Genomic DNA, 17,545 nt, shown 5'->3' with positions numbered 1-17,545 from the left:
CATCTTACTGTAGAAATTATTGTTGAAAACAAGTCTAGGTTGGAACCGTTGCTGTTAAAATACAAGTCATAATTTTTATTCTGAACTGGAATAAACTGATTGAAGCAAGATACTTTTTGAGGCAAACACAAACACACACACACACACACAGTTCTGGGTTGCTCATCTACAGCAGGAAGCAGTCTCCTGCCTGACTGAGAAAGCAGTAGATGTTCTGGTCCAGTTTGGCACCACATACCTATGTCAGTCAGGGTTCTCAACTCTGGATTACTTAAAAAACAAGTACAGAAACAGTGTCAATGCTGAGCATGACTTCAGTGTTACACTGTTAAAAACTGATCCCAGAATAGACATACTTGTTGAAAATCTTCAACCAGCCACACACCTCTCATTAGGACTGTGTGTGTTATCTGGTCTACATCCGTGTGATTGTTTTTTTAAATATGTTTTTTATTTAAATTGAACCTTTATTTAACTAGGCAAGTCAGTTAAGAACAAATCATTATTTACAATGACGGCCTACCCCGGTCAAACCTGGACAACGCTGGGATTATTGTGCGCCGCCCTATAGGACTCCCAATCACGGATAAATGTGATACAGCCTGGATCAATCAGTTTATTCCAGTTCAGAATAAAAAATTATGACTTGTATTTTAACAGCAACAGCTCCAACCTAGACTTTCTTTCAACAATTTCTACAGTGTGATGTACAGTAGACCTGGTCATTTTTCATCTTCATCCGTACTGTTACTTAAGGTTGCACTATCAAAAAGCCTGTGTGTCTGTTCTGTTATGCATCAGATATGTTTTTAATGGGGAAAATAAACATGACTAGCTATATACATTGCTATTTCATTTCACTGTTATTTCTTTTTGTCTATATTGCATTTGTTTTAGGCATAAGGGCAATGAAATGTACCAATATTTACGTATAGTTGCATATGTTCCTAAGCTTGGGTCCCAGAAAAAAACACTGAATTTCTCATTTGGGTCCCAGGCTGAAAAAGATTTAGAACCCCTGATTTAAAGTATCTGCGCTAATGTGTAGCCCATTACACATTAGCGAGATACTTTAAAGTTAAGCGGAGGTACTTTAACCTTAAAAGCGCGGACAGGGGTAAATTTTTATCCCAAGGGGTCAAAAATGTCAATTTCGAAACCATTTTTATCCTTCTGAAATGTTAGGACTGTCATGCAATTAGTTACCGACAACAACAACAAAAAACTATTTACCGTGATTTCTGTGTTAATATGGAGGAATAAAAAAAGTATATTTTGAATACTAGTGGTGCATGGCTAAACTGAAAATCTGTGATAAAAAGCACCACATTTGGCATAGAGGTTGATATGGACCCCAGATGTGGCCCCTGTGGGGCGTGACAGCCACTATACAAATGTAAATACATATTTGTGACTCGTTTCAGGAAACTAGGCATATGTCGCGCGTCACTACTTCACAGAAAAGCCATTTGAACGTAAACTTTTTTTGTTGTAAAATGCATTTTTGGGCAGAAATGCCTTCTGGAACATGTGAATTTTAATGTGATTTAATAACAAACTTGTAGGCCATCTATAAATACGAATGAAATTGTTAAATTATGAGCCTAGTTGGTTTAGCCATAGAAAAAGTCAGCAACCTTCCCGCTACCCATGATTGGCTGAGATAATGAATAATCTGGACATGCAGAGAGATGAGTTCGGATTGGTCTGCTATGCAGCACGTTTCTGTCTATTTGAGCTGGTCAGTATGTGTAAGTAATCCTTTGTAACACGAACCCAAACCGGCTGCGCGTATGCGCCATTACGCGCTATCGTGCATAAATGTATTTTGTCCCCCTACACCAAACGCGATCACGACATGCAGGTCAAAATATCAAAACAAACTCTGAACCAATGACATTAATTTGGGGACAGGCCGAAAAGCATTAAACATGTATGGCAATTTACCTAGTTAGCTTGCACTTGCTAGCTAATTTGTCCTATTTAGCTAGCTTGCTGTTGCTAGCTAATTTGTCCTGGGATATAAACATTGAGTTGTTATTTTACCTGAAATGCACAAGGTCTTCTACTCTGACAATTAATCCACACATAAAACGGCCAACCGAATCGTTTCTAGTCATCTCTCCTCCTTCCAGGCTTTTTCATCTTTGAACTTATTTGGTGATTGGCATCTACACTTTCATTGTATTACCACGACAACCGGCAAAACATTTCGTCTTTCAATCACTCGTGGGTACCTGCTTCTATAAACCAATGAGGAGATGGGAGAAGCAGGACTTGCAGCGCTCCCCGCACTAGCCTGGAGGTGCGTGTTCCCAATCTGGTACGCCCAGTACCAGCACCACGCTTCAAGTGCGTAAACCCAGCCTCGCCAGTCAACAGTCACCAGAGCTGCCCGCCAGTCAACAGTCACCAGAGCTGCCCGCCAGTCAACAGTCACCAGAGCTGCCCGCCAGTCAACAGTCACCAGAGCTGCCCGCCAGTCAACAGTCACCAGAGCTGCCCGCCAGTCAACAGTCACCAGTGCCGCCCGTCAGTGAGGAATCGCCAGAGCCGCCCGTCAGTGAAGAGTCGCCAGAGCCACCCACTAGTCAGGAGCTGCCAGAGTGGCCAGACTGCCCGGAGATGTCAGAGTGGCCAGACTGCCCCGAGCTGCCAGAGTGGCCAGACTGCCCCGAGCTGCCAGAGTGGCCAGACTGCCCCGAGCTGCCAGACTGCCCTGAGCTGCCAGACTGCCCTGAGCTGCCAGACTGCCCCGAGCTGCCAGAGCGGCCAGACTGCCCCGAGCTGCCAGACTGCCCCGAGCTACCAGACTGCCCCATTTGGCAGGCCAAAACCTGAGAAGATTTCATGCAGGAAGTGCCCTGTCTGACAATTTCTTGCCCTTCTTGATTATCTCTATCCATTACAGGGGATCTCTGCTGTTACGTGACACTTCCTACGGCTCCCATGGGCTCTCAGAAGGCGGCAAAAAGCTGAATCGTGGCTTTGCAGGCTCTGGCTGAAAAAAAGTAGCGCGTTTGGATAGTGGCTGGTCACAGTACTGTGAGACTCAGGCGCGTGCCCGAGTCAACCCCATGCTTTGTTTTCTTTCGTCTGTTTACCTAAACGCAGATTCCCGGTCGGAATATTATCGCTTTTTTACGAGAAAAATGGCATAAAAATTGATTTTAAACAGCGGTTGACATGCTTCGAAGTACGGTAATGGAATATTTAGAAATCTTTTGTCACGAAATGCGCCATGCTCGTGACCCTTATTTACACTTCGGATAGTGTCTTGAACGCATCGAACAAAACGCCGCTGTTTGGATATAACTATGGATTATTTTGAACCAAACCAACATTTGTTATTGAAGTAGCAGTCCTGGGAGTGCATTCTGACGAAGAACACCAAAGGTAATCAAACTTTTGTAGTAGTAAATCGGAGTTTGGTCAGGGCTAAACTTGGTGGGTGTCTAAATAGCTAGCCGTGATGGCTGGGCTATCTACTCAGAATATTGCAAAATGTGCTTTCACCGAAAAGCTATTTTAAAATCGGACACCTCGATTGCACAAAGGAGTTCTGTATCTATAATTCTTAAAATAATTGTTATGTTTTTTGTGAACGTTTATCGTGAGTAATTTAGTAAATTCACCGGAGGTATGCTAGTTCTGAACGTCACATGCTAATGTAAAAAGCTGGTTTTTGATATAAATATGAACTTGATTGAACAAAACATGCATATATTGTATAACATAATGTCCTAGGTGTGTCATCTGATGAAGATCATCAAAGGTTAGTGATGCTTTTAGCTGTGGTTTTGTTTTTTGTGACATTATATGCTAGCTTGAAAAATGGGTGTCTGATTATTTCTGGCTGGGTACTCTGCTGACATAATCTAATGTTTTGCTTTCGCTGTTAAGCCTTTTTGAAATCGGACAGTGTGGTTAGATAAAGGAGAGTCTTGTCTATAAAATGCTGTGAAATAGTCATATGTTTGAAAAATTGACGTTTTTGTATTTTTGAGGAATTTGTAATTCGCGCTACGCCTATCATTGGATATTGGAGCAGGTGTTCCGCTAGCGGAACGTCTAGATGTAAGAGGTTAAAGAGATGGGTGGGGCTAAAGCTTAAGAGCTAGAACGATGCTGAATGGGTGTAGACAAAGAAGAGCTCTCCAGTAGATGTACCGAAACATTCAAAGGCCATTTTGTCAAAAGTGAGGTTACAAGTTTATCAACTTTCAAAGCAGAATTACTTTCCCATTGTTCCTCAACTGTAGTGTATGATATACAATTTTCTAGCTTTGAGTCTCTACTTTTATCCAATGTAAAAAACACCATTTCACATTTTGCTACAAAAGACCGAATCGAGCCGGTCGGTCACATTTAGCTTCCAGTCGATGTCTTCATACCAAGTCAAGAGTCTCATCTTTCAAATGCAATTGGAACTGAGTTGCAGGGTTTCCGTTAGCCGGTAATAGCCGGCTTTTGACAGATCATTTTCTTTAAGCCGATAAATAAAAATGGAGCCGGCCAATTGTCCCGGAAAATAAATCCCATTGCAAAATAATGCTTTTCAGCCTATTCATTGACGGAAAAACCAGATGATGTAAATATAATTGACCGGTCATGCGTGTTGGTCTATACACTAATTTGCATAATTACTGGAATTAAATTGGTGCGTGTGTATTTTTGTTAATCGTTATGTTTATCACACGAACGCAGCATACAAATACAGAACCTATAAGCCCAAAATTTGCCAGTTAGAGCTACAGCTTCTCAAATAGCCCATTGTGAAACGTGCATCTATAAGCCCAGTCACTGCATAACAATTATAAATTCGATCGGGTGTTAAAAACAGTTTTGATCACCAGTTGGCCACGATTAAAAAGAGCTATTTTTATTTCTCAACTGGTAATTGAAGCATGCTTCCCATTCAACATTCAAGTGCATATAGGCAACGGTAGTTAGGCTTCAGCACGTCACACCACTTTGCAATGAGCTGGAGGCAGTATGCATTTTGAAAACATAATTGTTTTAAACCTGAACATTTTACTTCATATTATGATGCATGTCTTACCATGCTTCAAAGTCAAATCCGACCACAGAAACGTGGGGGCAAAGTGTAGACTTCCATATGCCATTGAAACCAGTAGCCTATTTCTCTCATTGGTTTTCAAATCAACTTCGTCGTTTCATTGTCCAGTAGCCAAAGCTACAATCCTAGTCATATTAGCAACCCATGCTAGTTGGGGCATCTTTAGATCTCCTCTATTTCTAAATTTCTAATGGATATTTTCATCTCTATCACATGAAACTGCTAGCATGTGTGCTTTTGACAACAGCGTTTCCCTCCAATTGCATTATGGAACGAAAACATTTGTGCTCAACCTACTGCCTTGTGCGCATTGCTGCGCTTATAATGTGAATAAATAATCGTTTATCAATATTTTAAGCTAAACGTTCTGATCTGTTTTAGACATTGCTTTTTAAAAAGAATTTGGGTGATGTAGCCTAGGCCTACTGGTTGTAGGACTTTGGGATCTATCATCCCACAACTGTCCCAGAGTCTGTTTGGAATAGGCTATTTATTTCTCGCACAGAACGACAAGATGGTCAATGGACTAGGTCAACTTTACTATGGGGGATAGGCTAGTGATTTTGCTGTTCGTTACTGGACTTGTTGGCTGAGGAAGAGTAAATGTGGCAGTTGTTCTAACTTCTTCAAAGTGCGCATTGGAATTCGGTAAGAAGGACGCATGCGTCGCGTCTTCGAGTTGCATGTTCTGTTAAGATGAATTACCATAATTTAAATGTGATTTCTGTCATTCTGAGCAGCATGAGTGGACGCCCTAATCAGGTCTCACACCCACTGCATATGTGTCCGTAAAAATTCTCAATTGTCAATTAAATTGACAAGTTGATACCCCATTGAATTCCAAAGTTGGAGCTAAAAGTCTGATGGCACCAGCGCCTAAATATCGGTATGTCAGATTAGTTTAATTGACCATTTCTCAGCCTTTGAGTATCACAGAAACACAACAAGTTGACTATAAAAGTGCGAACATTTTCAAATAAATGCTTATTTTGGGGAAATTTAAACCATTTACCTGTGTTACAAAATGTTAATAAAACAAAGTGTTACTGCTTGACTGACTGTCTGTTTACAATCATTATCATTTTGGGGTCCAAAATTACCCCTGTCAGTGCTTTTATGCTAAATATATGTTTGCGCTGTTATGGTTAAATTTCACGGGAAACATCATCAAGCATGGTTGACAACCACTTGTGCCCTCGATCCACTTCACTCATTCAATCCGGGAGCCATATAATAGGCCTAGGTGGACCACAGTGCGTATGGGGGTTGTTGGTTTCCATACCAATCAGCAGCAAAGGACGCATTTGATTTATATTCAAAGCAGTGCACCCTGGCAACGCACTCCACTGGTTATATAGCTTAAACCAAGTGGGGAAAGGGCTCAGATATGTGCGGCATCCATTAATAAACATTTCGCCTCAGGTGTGCTGGTGCGGACCACCCGTTGAGCCCCTATCATGCCCAGAGGAGAACGTGTCAAATAACCTCTTCGAAACGATATCGACACTCACTTCCCTAGAACAGGCCATCATGAATTAATATATTCATATTCAACGTGTTAATCTCCTTGCATTATGCCTCTCCATCCACCACCACCACCACGAAACAATAAAGGCACCCATTGTTGGGTCGAACATGTCGATGCAACACACGCACACAATCGCACTAGGCACATAGCTGCACTGACTACTGTATTGTTTGTTTGAAGATGAGAATAACGGTTACTCGTTAGATCGCTACTACTCCTACTATGTACCTAGTGTAGCCTATGCATTAAACGTTGGCGATGGAGAGAGCGAGAGAGAGAATTGTTCTGGCCAAATCCAGATGTGTTTTCAAAATAGCGCCTGACAAGAACGGTCTTTACTATATGTACATGCAGTTTTAAAATACCCTTTCTTTGACCAACTGTCTGAGTGAAATAATAAACCTGTCATAAGCATGTCGTGACCTCTCATTTTACCAAACTTAGTCTACCCAGCCCAGGCGTTAGGTGAGGAAGGCTCAACTCCTTTAAAGAGAACAGGGTAGAGCGCTTCTCAGCTACCCTAGGTGCGAACCCAAGACTTTGAACCCGTTCTAGACGTTAAAACAGGCAAAGACGGACAGCACACACCGCTGTCGCTTTGTAATGAAGTGAAGTTGAAGTGGCAACAAGTTAACTTACCAAAGTTTGTTCATACTGTAGCGCCCTCTGATCGTCGCCGGCCATGGCTGCGCTGTGAGGTTCGCGCTACAGGCAGAAGTGCCAAAGAGACCGGGTGAGGAATTATTTTGAGGTTGCAGTGAGACACAAACGCTCTCGCTTGTTTTCGAGTGATTAGAATACACTATGAGTCTAATTAATGTGGCATGAAGCTGATGACGTTCATGATATGAACTCAAAAGTGCAAAATGCCAGAGTTCCTTCATTTTATATCCCCAAATCTCTTCCAGGATCCACACAGAGGAGGGACTTGTGTGGCTTGGAGTTGTACGACACGCCCCTCTAGCGCGTTCAAATGGTACAGTCTGTCCTCTGAAGTTTTATGAACAGCGAAAGTTCAAGGTTCCGCTTAAATTTAGCTAAATCTTGCACCTTGACGTTTTGTTATTCAAATATAACGCTGGAAGATACTTTGTTGTTCTGTTCTGCTACGCTGTTCTGAATTGTTTAGATACAGGTGTGTCTGTGTTGAAAGCCGTTTTATTTTCCAGGTATCGTGAATGTCAATTCAGTGGAGTCATACATGGAGTGTCTGAAAGTGGGCTTGGCAAAAGAAGTGGAAGGATCAACAGAAGTGGATGTATGGAAAGCGAATCAGCTAATTGGGCAGATTACCCGATTCAGTGGTCAGGTAACTTCCGAGGGGAGTGTCTGAAGAAACCGTTCTAGGGGTGTCCTAATGTACTATTTCGTTTTTATTGCAGAGCACGTAAATCACATTCAAATTAAAAGATAGAAATCAGTCTGTTAAAAGCTCATTCGTTTCTTCGTTTATAGTTCAATAACCCCACCCCACAATAATGTATTGTTTATAAAATAGGAATATGTTATGTAAGCATTATTTTTAGCGTTTCTAATGTGTCATTGGATTGCATGGCCAGGTGATTAGATCCAAATGCTTATAACATTTAAATTGGGAACACAAACCAAAAGGACAATAATCCACACCCTGTAATTTGACTCAGTTACTCAGGAATCCAATGTTCTGGTGAGAGCTTCCTCTGAAATGTTACTGCCACCACAATCCTAAATCCTTAATCCATTCATTCATTCATAGCCTTCAAGACGTTTTACCTATAAGGACACACAAATGTAAATGCTACGATCATAGCAAATACGAGATGGGTATACATAGGCATGGTATCAATTGAAGGAGAACACTTCGGAGATTATGGAGAAACACTCAGAACACGTGATAGTTCCAGCATGTACCAGTGCAGCCTGGCCTCAGAGCCATACGAAACATACTTTACGTATTTCTGAGCACCTTCAAGACATACAATGCGTTCGGAAAGTATTCAGGCCCCTTGACTTTTTCAAAATTGTGTTTCGTTACTGCCTTATTCTAAAATGGATTAAATTGTCCCCCCCCTCACCAATCTACGCACAATACCCCATAATGACAAAGGAAAAATAGGTTTTTAGACATTTTGCAAATGCATTCAAAATTAAAAACAGAAATATCACATTTACATAAGTATTCAGATACTTAACTCAGTAATTTGTTGAAGCAGCTTTGGCAGCAATTACAGCCTGAAGTCTTCTTGGGTATGACGCTACAAGCTTGGCACACCTGTATTTGGGGAGTTTCTGCCATTGTTTTCTGCAGATCCCCCTAAGCTCTGTCAGGTTGGATGGGGAGCGTCGCTGCACAGCTATTTTCAGGTCTCTCCAGAAATGTTTCATCGGGTTCAAGTTCGGGCTCTGACTGGGCCACTCAAAGACATCGTTGTCCTCTTAGAAGGTGAACCATCGCCCCAGCCTTTGGTCTTGAGCGCTCTGGAGCAGGTTTTCATCAAGGATCTCTCTCTACTTTGCTCCGTTCATCTTTCCCTCGATCCTGACTAGTCTCCCAGTCCCTGCCGCTGAAAACATCCCCACAGCATGATGCTGCCTCCACCATGCTTCACCGTAGGGATGGTGCCAGGTTTCCTCCAGATGTGACACATGACATTCAGGCCAAAGAGTTCAATCTTGGTTTCATCAGACCAGATGAAGTGGCGCAGTGCTCTAAGGCACTGCATCTCAGTGCTAGGACGTCACTACAGACCTGGTTCGATTCCAGGCTGTATCACAACCGGCCGTGATTGTGAGTCCTATAGGGCGGTGCCCTATACATTTTGGAACGTCTTCTGTAAGTCAAGTGGTGGTACACTTGTAACGTTACAAGTGTACCACCACTTGACTTACAGAAGACGTTCCAAAATGTATTTCTATCATTCCGATTATAATGTTATATGAAGACAAACCATAGCTCTAAATGTAACGTTACGAAATATTCCTATGATATCTCCAAAATAACATGATATTCAGAACCTTTCATGGACTACCAAGGAACGTTTTTAATGTTCTCATGATGTCTGTATAACGACCGGATATTTATAACCTCTATAATACTTATTAGAAACGTTATGAATGTGCCTATAATGTCCCAAACGGGCTATGAAATTCAATACCTCTGGAAGACTTAAGGGGAATGTTACAAATGTCTCAGTTACGTTACTTGGATAGCGCCGCGTGTAACCACAGCCTGTGTTACAGGGTTCAGTAATCGTGTTCTTAGGTCCTGATGAAAAACAACATTAACAAGTGTTCTTGGTCTATTACTAGCATATGCACATAAAAAATATATAATGCAGGATATGGCTGGATACATTTTTACTAAAGGGCTGACTAAATTTGCGCAATCCAGATAATGAAAAGTGCAATTTATCCATTCTATAACACCAACATTATTCAAATGCCTTGCAGTGCCACGATAGCCTGAGAAGCTATGGATAACATCTTGCTTAGTAGAGATTAATGTTCTTTCTGTTTCTTTACGTAGTGTTCTGAAGATTGAAAATGTCTTCAAAAAAGGTAAACCTATGTGTTGTCTAACTGGTTATTCATTTTAAATGGACAAGTAAGGCAGTCCAATTTCATTTTGTACTGTATGTGTAGAGGCATTGTTATATAATTTTTAAAACATTTTCAGACTGTTAAATCCGCTGGTGTAACACGGATTACAAGTACTCCAAGAAAGAGAGAATACAATAGAATCTGGACTAAAATGTCAAGGGAGAAAACCACCCTTAAGAAAAAAAGGGTAGAGAAGGAAGACAATGACAATGAAAGTGGATCTAGTCTCATCAGCCAGTCTGACACGAAGAGTGAAGATACCAGTCCTACTGAATCTGACAGCAAAAGTGAGTCAGATAGTGAAGTTGATGCAGTGGAAGTTACTCCTCCAAGACTGCCAACACACGCTGACGAAGAGTCAAGTGGTGAACTTGAGACTATAGCTGGGACTCCTCCAAGACTGCCAACACACGCTGAGGAAGAGTCAAATGGTGAGCTTGAGGCAGTAGGTGGTACTAAGCCAAGACTGCCAACACACGCTGAGGAAGGGTCAGATGGGGAACATGAGGCACTAGGTGGTACTAAGCCAAGACTGCCAACACACGCTGAGGAAGAGTCAGATGGGGAACATGAGGCACTAGGTGGTACTAAGCCAAGACTGCCAACACACGCTGAGGAAGGGTCAGATGGTGAACTTAAGACAGTAGGTGGTACTAAGCCAAGACTGCCAACACACGCTGAGGAAGGGTCAGATGGTGAACTTAAGACAGTAGGTGGGACTCCTCCAAGACTGCCAACACACGCTGAGGAAGAGTCAGATGGGGAACATGAGGCACTAGGTGGTACTAAGCCAAGACTGCCAACACACGCTGAGGAAGAGTCAGATGGTGAACTTAAGACAGTAGGTGGGACTCCTCCAAGACTGCCAACACACGCTGAGGAAGAGTCAGATGGGGAACATGAGGCACTAGGTGGTACTAAGCCAAGACTTCCAACACACGCTGAGGAAGAGTCAGATGGTGAACTTAAGACAGTAGGTGGGACTCCTCCAAGACTGCCAACACACGCTGAGGAAGAGTCAGATGGTGAACTTAAGACAGTAGGTGGTACTCCTCCAAGACTGCCAACACACGCTGAGGAAGAGTCAGATGGTGAACTTAAGACAGTAGGTGGGACTCCTCCAAGACTGCCAACACACGCTGAGGAAGAGTCAGATGGTGAACTTAAGACAGTAGGTGGTACTCCTCCAAGACTTCCAACACACGCTGAGGAAGGGTCAGATGGTGAACTTAAGACAGTAGGTGGTACTCCTCCAAGACTGCCAACACACGCTGAGGAAGAGTCAGATGGTGAACTTGAGACAGTAGGTGGTACTAAGCCAAGACTTCCAACACACGCTGAGGAAGAGTCAGATGGTGAACTTAAGACAGTAGGTGGTACTCCTCCAAGACTGCCAACACACGCTGAGGAAGAGTCAGATGGTGAACTTAAGACAGTAGGTGGTACTCCTCCAAGACTGCCAACACACGCTGAGGAAGAGTCAGATGGTGAACTTAAGACAGTAGGTGGTACTCCTCCAAGACTGCCAACACACGCTGAGGAAGAGTCAGATGGTGAACTTAAGACAGTAGGTGGTACTAAGCCAAGACTTCAAACACACGCTGAGGAAGAGTCAGATGGTGAACTTAAGACAGTAGATGGTACTAAGCCAAGACTTCCAACACACGCTGAGGAAGGGTCAGATGGTGAACTTAAGACAGTAGGTGGTACTCCTCCAAGACTGCCAACACACGCTGAGGAAGAGTCAGATGGTGAACTTAAGACAGTAGGTGGTACTCCTCCAAGACTTCCAACACACGCTGAGGAAGAGTCAGATGGTGAACTTAAGACAGTAGGTGGGACTCCTCCAAGACTTCCAACACACGCTGAGGAAGGGTCAGATGGTGAACTTAAGACAGTAGGTGGTACTCCTCCAAGACTGCCAACACACGCTGAGGAAGAGTCAGATGGTGAACTTAAGACAGTAGGTGGGACTCCTCCAAGACTTCCAACACACGCTGAGGAAGGGTCAGATGGTGAACTTAAGACAGTAGGTGGTACTCCTCCAAGACTGCCAACACACGCTGAGGAAGAGTCAGATGGTGAACTTAAGACAGTAGGTGGTACTAAGCCAAGACTTCCAACACACGCTGAGGAAGGGTCAGATGGTGAACTTAAGACAGTAGGTGGTACTAAGCCAAGACTGCCAACACACGCTGAGGAAGAGTCAGATGGTGAACTTAAGACAGTAGGTGGGACTCCTCCAAGACTTCCAACACACGCTGAGGAAGGGTCAGATGGTGAACTTAAGACAGTAGGTGGTACTAAGCCAAGACTTCCAACACACGCTGAGGAAGAGTCAGATGGTGAACTTAAGACAGTAGGTGGTACTCCTCCAAGACTGCCAACACACGCTGAGGAAGAGTCAGATGGTGAATTTAAGACAGTAGGTGGGACTCCTCCAAGACTTCAAACACACGCTGAGGAAGAGTCAGATGGTGAACTTAAGACAGTAGGTGGTACTAAGCCAAGACTTCCAACACACGCTGAGGAAGAGTCAGATGGTGAACTTAAGACAGTAGGTGGTACTCCTCCAAGACTTCCAACACACGCTGAGGAAGGGTCAGATGGTGAACTTAAGACAGTAGGTGGTACTCCTCCAAGACTTCCAACACACGCTGAGGAAGAGTCAGATGGGGAACTTAAGACAGTAGGTGGTACTAAGCCAAGACTTCCAACACACGCTGAGGAAGGGTCAGATGGTGAACTTAAGACAGTAGGTGGTACTCCTCCAAGACTGCCAACACACGCTGAGGAAGGGTCAGATGGTGAACTTAAGACAGTAGGTGGTACTAAGCCAAGACTGCCAACACACGCTGAGGAAGGGTCAGATGGTGAACTTAAGACAGTAGGTGGGACTCCTCCAAGACTGCCAACACACGCTGAGGAAGAGTCAGATGGGGAACATGAGGCACTAGGTGGTACTAAGCCAAGACTGCCAACACACGCTGAGGAAGAGTCAGATGGTGAACTTAAGACAGTAGGTGGGACTCCTCCAAGACTGCCAACACACGCTGAGGAAGAGTCAGATGGTGAACTTAAGACAGTAGGTGGTACTCCTCCAAGACTGCCAACACACGCTGAGGAAGAGTCAGATGGTGAACTTAAGACAGTAGGTGGTACTCCTCCAAGACTGCCAACACACGCTGAGGAAGAGTCAGATGGTGAACTTAAGACAGTAGGTGGTACTAAGCCAAGACTGCCAACACACGCTGAGGAAGAGTCAGATGGTGAACTTAAGACAGTAGGTGGTACTAAGCCAAGACTGCCAACACACGCTGAGGAAGAGTCAGATGGTGAACTTAAGACAGTAGGTGGTACTAAGCCAAGACTTCCAACACACGCTGAGGAAGAGTCAGATGGTGAACTTAAGACAGTAGGTGGTACTCCTCCAAGACTTCCAACACACGCTGAGGAAGGGTCAGATGGTGAACTTAAGACAGTAGGTGGTACTCCTCCAAGACTGCCAACACACGCTGAGGAAGAGTCAGATGGTGAACTTAAGACAGTAGGTGGTACTAAGCCAAGACTTCCAACACACGCTGAGGAAGGGTCAGATGGTGAACTTAAGACAGTAGGTGGTACTCCTCCAAGACTTCCAACACACGCTGAGGAAGGGTCAGATGGTGAACTTAAGACAGTAGGTGGGACTCCTCCAAGACTGCCAACACACGCTGAGGAAGGGTCAGATGGTGAACTTAAGACAGTAGGTGGGACTCCTCCAAGACTGCCAACACACGCTGAGGAAGGGTCAGATGGTGAACTTAAGACAGTAGGTGGTACTAAGCCAAGACTGCCCACACACGCTGAGGAAGGGTCAGATGGTGAGCTTAAGACAGTAGGTGGTACTAAGCCAAGACTGCCAACACACGCTGAGGAAGAGTCAGATGGTGAACTTAAGACAGTAGGTGGGACTCCTCCAAGACTTCCAACACACGCTGAGGAAGAGTCAGATGGTGAACTTAAGACAGTAGGTGGTACTAAGCCAAGACTGCCAACACACGCTGAGGAAGGGTCAGATGGTGAACTTAAGACAGTAGGTGGTACTAAGCCAAGACTTCCAACACACGCTGAGGAAGGGTCAGATGGTGAACTTAAGACAGTAGGTGGTACTCCTCCAAGACTTCCAACACACGCTGAGGAAGGGTCAGATGGTGAACTTAAGACAGTAGGTGGGACTCCTCCAAGACTTCCAACACACGCTGAGGAAGGGTCAGATGGTGAACTTAAGACAGTAGGTGGGACTCCTCCAAGACTGCCAACACACGCTGAGGAAGAGTCAGATGGTGAACTTAAGACAGTAGGTGGTACTAAGCCAAGACTGCCAACACACGCTGAGGAAGAGTCAGATGGTGAACGTAAGACAGTAGGTGGTACTAAGCCAAGACTGCCAACACACGCTGAGGAAGAGTCAGATGGTGAACTTAAGACAGTAGGTGGTACTCCTCCAAGACTGCCAACACACGCTGAGGAAGAGTCAGATGGTGAACTTAAGACAGTAGGTGGTACTAAGCCAAGACTGCCAACACACGCTGAGGAAGAGTCAGATGGTGAACTTAAGACAGTAGGTGGTACTAAGCCAAGACTTCCAACACACGCTGAGGAAGAGTCAGATGGTGAACTTAAGACAGTAGGTGGTACTAAGCCAAGACTTCCAACACACGCTGAGGAAGGGTCAGATGGTGAACTTAAGACAGTAGGTGGTACTCCTCCAAGACTGCCAACACACGCTGAGGAAGAGTCAGATGGTGAACTTAAGACAGTAGGTGGTACTCCTCCAAGACTTCCAACACACGCTGAGGAAGAGTCAGATGGTGAACTTAAGACAGTAGGTGGTACTAAGCCAAGACTGCCAACACACGCTGAGGAAGGGTCAGATGGTGAACTTAAGACAGTAGGTGGTACTAAGCCAAGACTGCCAACACACGCTGAGGAAGGGTCAGATGGTGAACTTAAGACAGTAGGTGGTACTAAGCCAAGACTTCCAACACACGCTGAGGAAGAGTCAGATGGTGAACTTAAGACAGTAGGTGGTACTCCTCCAAGACTTCCAACACACGCTGAGGAAGAGTCAGATGGTGAACTTAAGACAGTAGGTGGTACTCCTCCAAGACTTCAAACACACGCTGAGGAAGGGTCAGATGGTGAACTTAAGACAGTAGGTGGTACTCCTCCAAGACTGCCAACACACGCTGAGGAAGAGTCAGATGGTGAACTTAAGACAGTAGGTGGTACTAAGCCAAGACTTCCAACACACGCTGAGGAAGAGTCAGATGGTGAACTTAAGACACTAGGTGGTACTCCTCCAAGACTTCCAACACACGCTGAGGAAGAGTCAGATGGTGAACTTAAGACAGTAGGTGGTACTCCTCCAAGACTTCCAACACACGCTGAGGAAGGGTCAGATGGTGAACTTAAGACAGTAGGTGGTACTCCTCCAAGACTTCCAACACACGCTGAGGAAGAGTCAGATGGTGAACTTGAGACAGTAGGTGGTACTAAGCCAAGACTTCCAACACACGCTGAGGAAGAGTCAGATGGTGAACTTAAGACAGTAGGTGGTACTCCTCCAAGACTTCCAACACACGCTGAGGAAGGGTCAGATGGTGAACTTAAGACAGTAGGTGGTACTAAGCCAAGACTTCCAACACACGCTGAGGAAGAGTCAGATGGTGAACTTAAGACAGTAGGTGGTAGTCCTCCAAGACTTCCAACACACGCTGAGGAAGGGTCAGATGGTGAACTTAAGACAGTAGGTGGTACTCCTCCAAGACTTCCAACACACGCTGAGGAAGGGTCAGATGGTGAACTTAAGACAGTAGGTGGTACTAAGCCAAGACTTCCAACACACGCTGAGGAAGAGTCAGATGGTGAACTTAAGACAGTAGGTGGTACTAAGCCAAGACTGCCAACACACGCTGAGGAAGAGTCAGATGGTGAACTTAAGACAGTAGGTGGTACTAAGCCAAGACTGCCAACACACGCTGAGGAAGAGTCAGATGGTGAACTTAAGACAGTAGGTGGGACTCCTCCAAGACTGCCAACACACGCTGAGGAAGAGTCAGATGGTGAACTTAAGACAGTAGGTGGGACTCCTCCAAGACTGCCAACACACGCTGAGGAAGGGTCAGATGGTGAACTTAAGACAGTAGGTGGTACTCCTCCAAGACTGCCATCACACGCTGAGGAAGAGTCAGATGGTGAACTTAAGACAGTAGGTGGTACTAAGCCAAGACTGCCAACACACGCTGAGGAAGGGTCAGATGGTGAGCTTAAGACAGTAGGTGGTACTAAGCCAAGACTGCCAACACACGCTGAGGAAGGGTCAGATGGTGAACTTAAGACAGTAGGTGGTACTCCTCCAAGACTGCCATCACACAGTGACATAGATTCAGAGACTGAAGCCAATGCTGGTTGTGCAATTCAGGAGACAACTGACTCTGACAATGATGATGTTGAAAAAGATTCTACCTTCAGAGAGGACCTGGCAACCTGGATAAGTGATTTCCAAGTGAAACACAATGCTGTTGATACACTTCTGAAGATGCTGCAGTCTAATGGTCACCCAGATTTGCCTTCCACTGCTAGAACTCTCCTAGAAAAGACCAATGTTTTTGATGAAGTCAAGTCTAATGTGGAGTTTGTCAGGTTTAAAGTGAAGGTGGAGTTAGTGAAACATCTAAGCATCTATCCTCAATCTGTTGTTGGAGATTTGAATGTTTTAGAAATATCCCTTAACTTCCCTGGGCTAGGTGGGACACTTGCGTCCCACCTAGTCAACAGCCAGTGGAATCGCGTGGCGCGAAATACAAATACCTAAAAAATGCTATAACTTCAATTTCTCAAACATACGACTATTTTACACCATTTTAAAGACAAGACTCTCGTTAATCTAACCACATTGTCCGATTTCAAAAAGGCTTTACAGCGAAAGCAAAACATTAGATTATGTCAAGAGAGTACCCTGCCAAAAATAATCACACAGCCATTTTCAAATCAAGCATATATGTCACAAAAACCAAAACCACAGCTAAATGCAGCACTAACCTTTGATGATCTTCATCAGATGACACTCCTAGGACATTATGTTATACAATACATGCATGTTTTGTTCAATCAAGTTAATATTTATATCAAAAACCAGCTTTTTACATTAGCATGTGATGTTCAGAACTAGCATACCCACCGCAAACTTCCGGTGAATTTACTAAACGTTCAGAAAATAATTACAGTTATTTTAAGAATTATAGATACAGAACTCCTTTATGCAATCGCGTTGTCAGATTTTAAAATAGCTTTTCGGCGAAAGCACATTTCGC

At 44.2% G+C, this 17,545-nt stretch overlaps 2 protein-coding genes across 3 annotated transcripts in view; one reads left to right on the top strand and one right to left on the bottom strand.

The window, feature by feature from the left end:
• LOC106581302 (chloride channel protein 2) overlaps window positions 1-7,767 on the bottom strand; it is a 246,150-nt gene extending 238,383 nt beyond the window's left edge. The window contains exon 1 of one of the 2 annotated variants that reach the window (XM_045703912.1): window positions 7,248-7,767. In XM_045703912.1, coding sequence (XP_045559868.1) covers window positions 7,248-7,292 — 45 coding nt within the window. In that variant the 5' untranslated portion in view covers window positions 7,293-7,767. The remainder of the gene's footprint in view (window positions 1-7,247) is intronic. The other variant, XM_045703913.1, reaches the window with a different exon arrangement.
• A 1,651-nt stretch (window positions 7,768-9,418) lies between these two features.
• Window positions 9,419-17,113, top strand: LOC123729287 (uncharacterized). Its single transcript, XM_045703911.1, has 2 exons — window positions 9,419-10,145; window positions 10,264-17,113. The coding sequence occupies exons 1-2, from the start codon at window positions 10,131-10,133 to the stop codon at window positions 17,044-17,046; spliced, it is 6,798 nt and encodes a 2,265-aa protein (XP_045559867.1). The 5' UTR covers window positions 9,419-10,130; the 3' UTR covers window positions 17,047-17,113.
• Window positions 17,114-17,545: the final 432 nt, after the last annotated feature.

The sequence above is a fragment of the Salmo salar genome, chromosome ssa20 (genome assembly GCF_905237065.1).
Source record: "Salmo salar chromosome ssa20, Ssal_v3.1, whole genome shotgun sequence".
NCBI lineage: Eukaryota > Metazoa > Chordata > Actinopteri > Salmoniformes > Salmonidae > Salmo > Salmo salar.
Note: the sequence above shows the minus strand (reverse complement) of the source record. Positions and strands in the feature narration are given on the sequence as shown.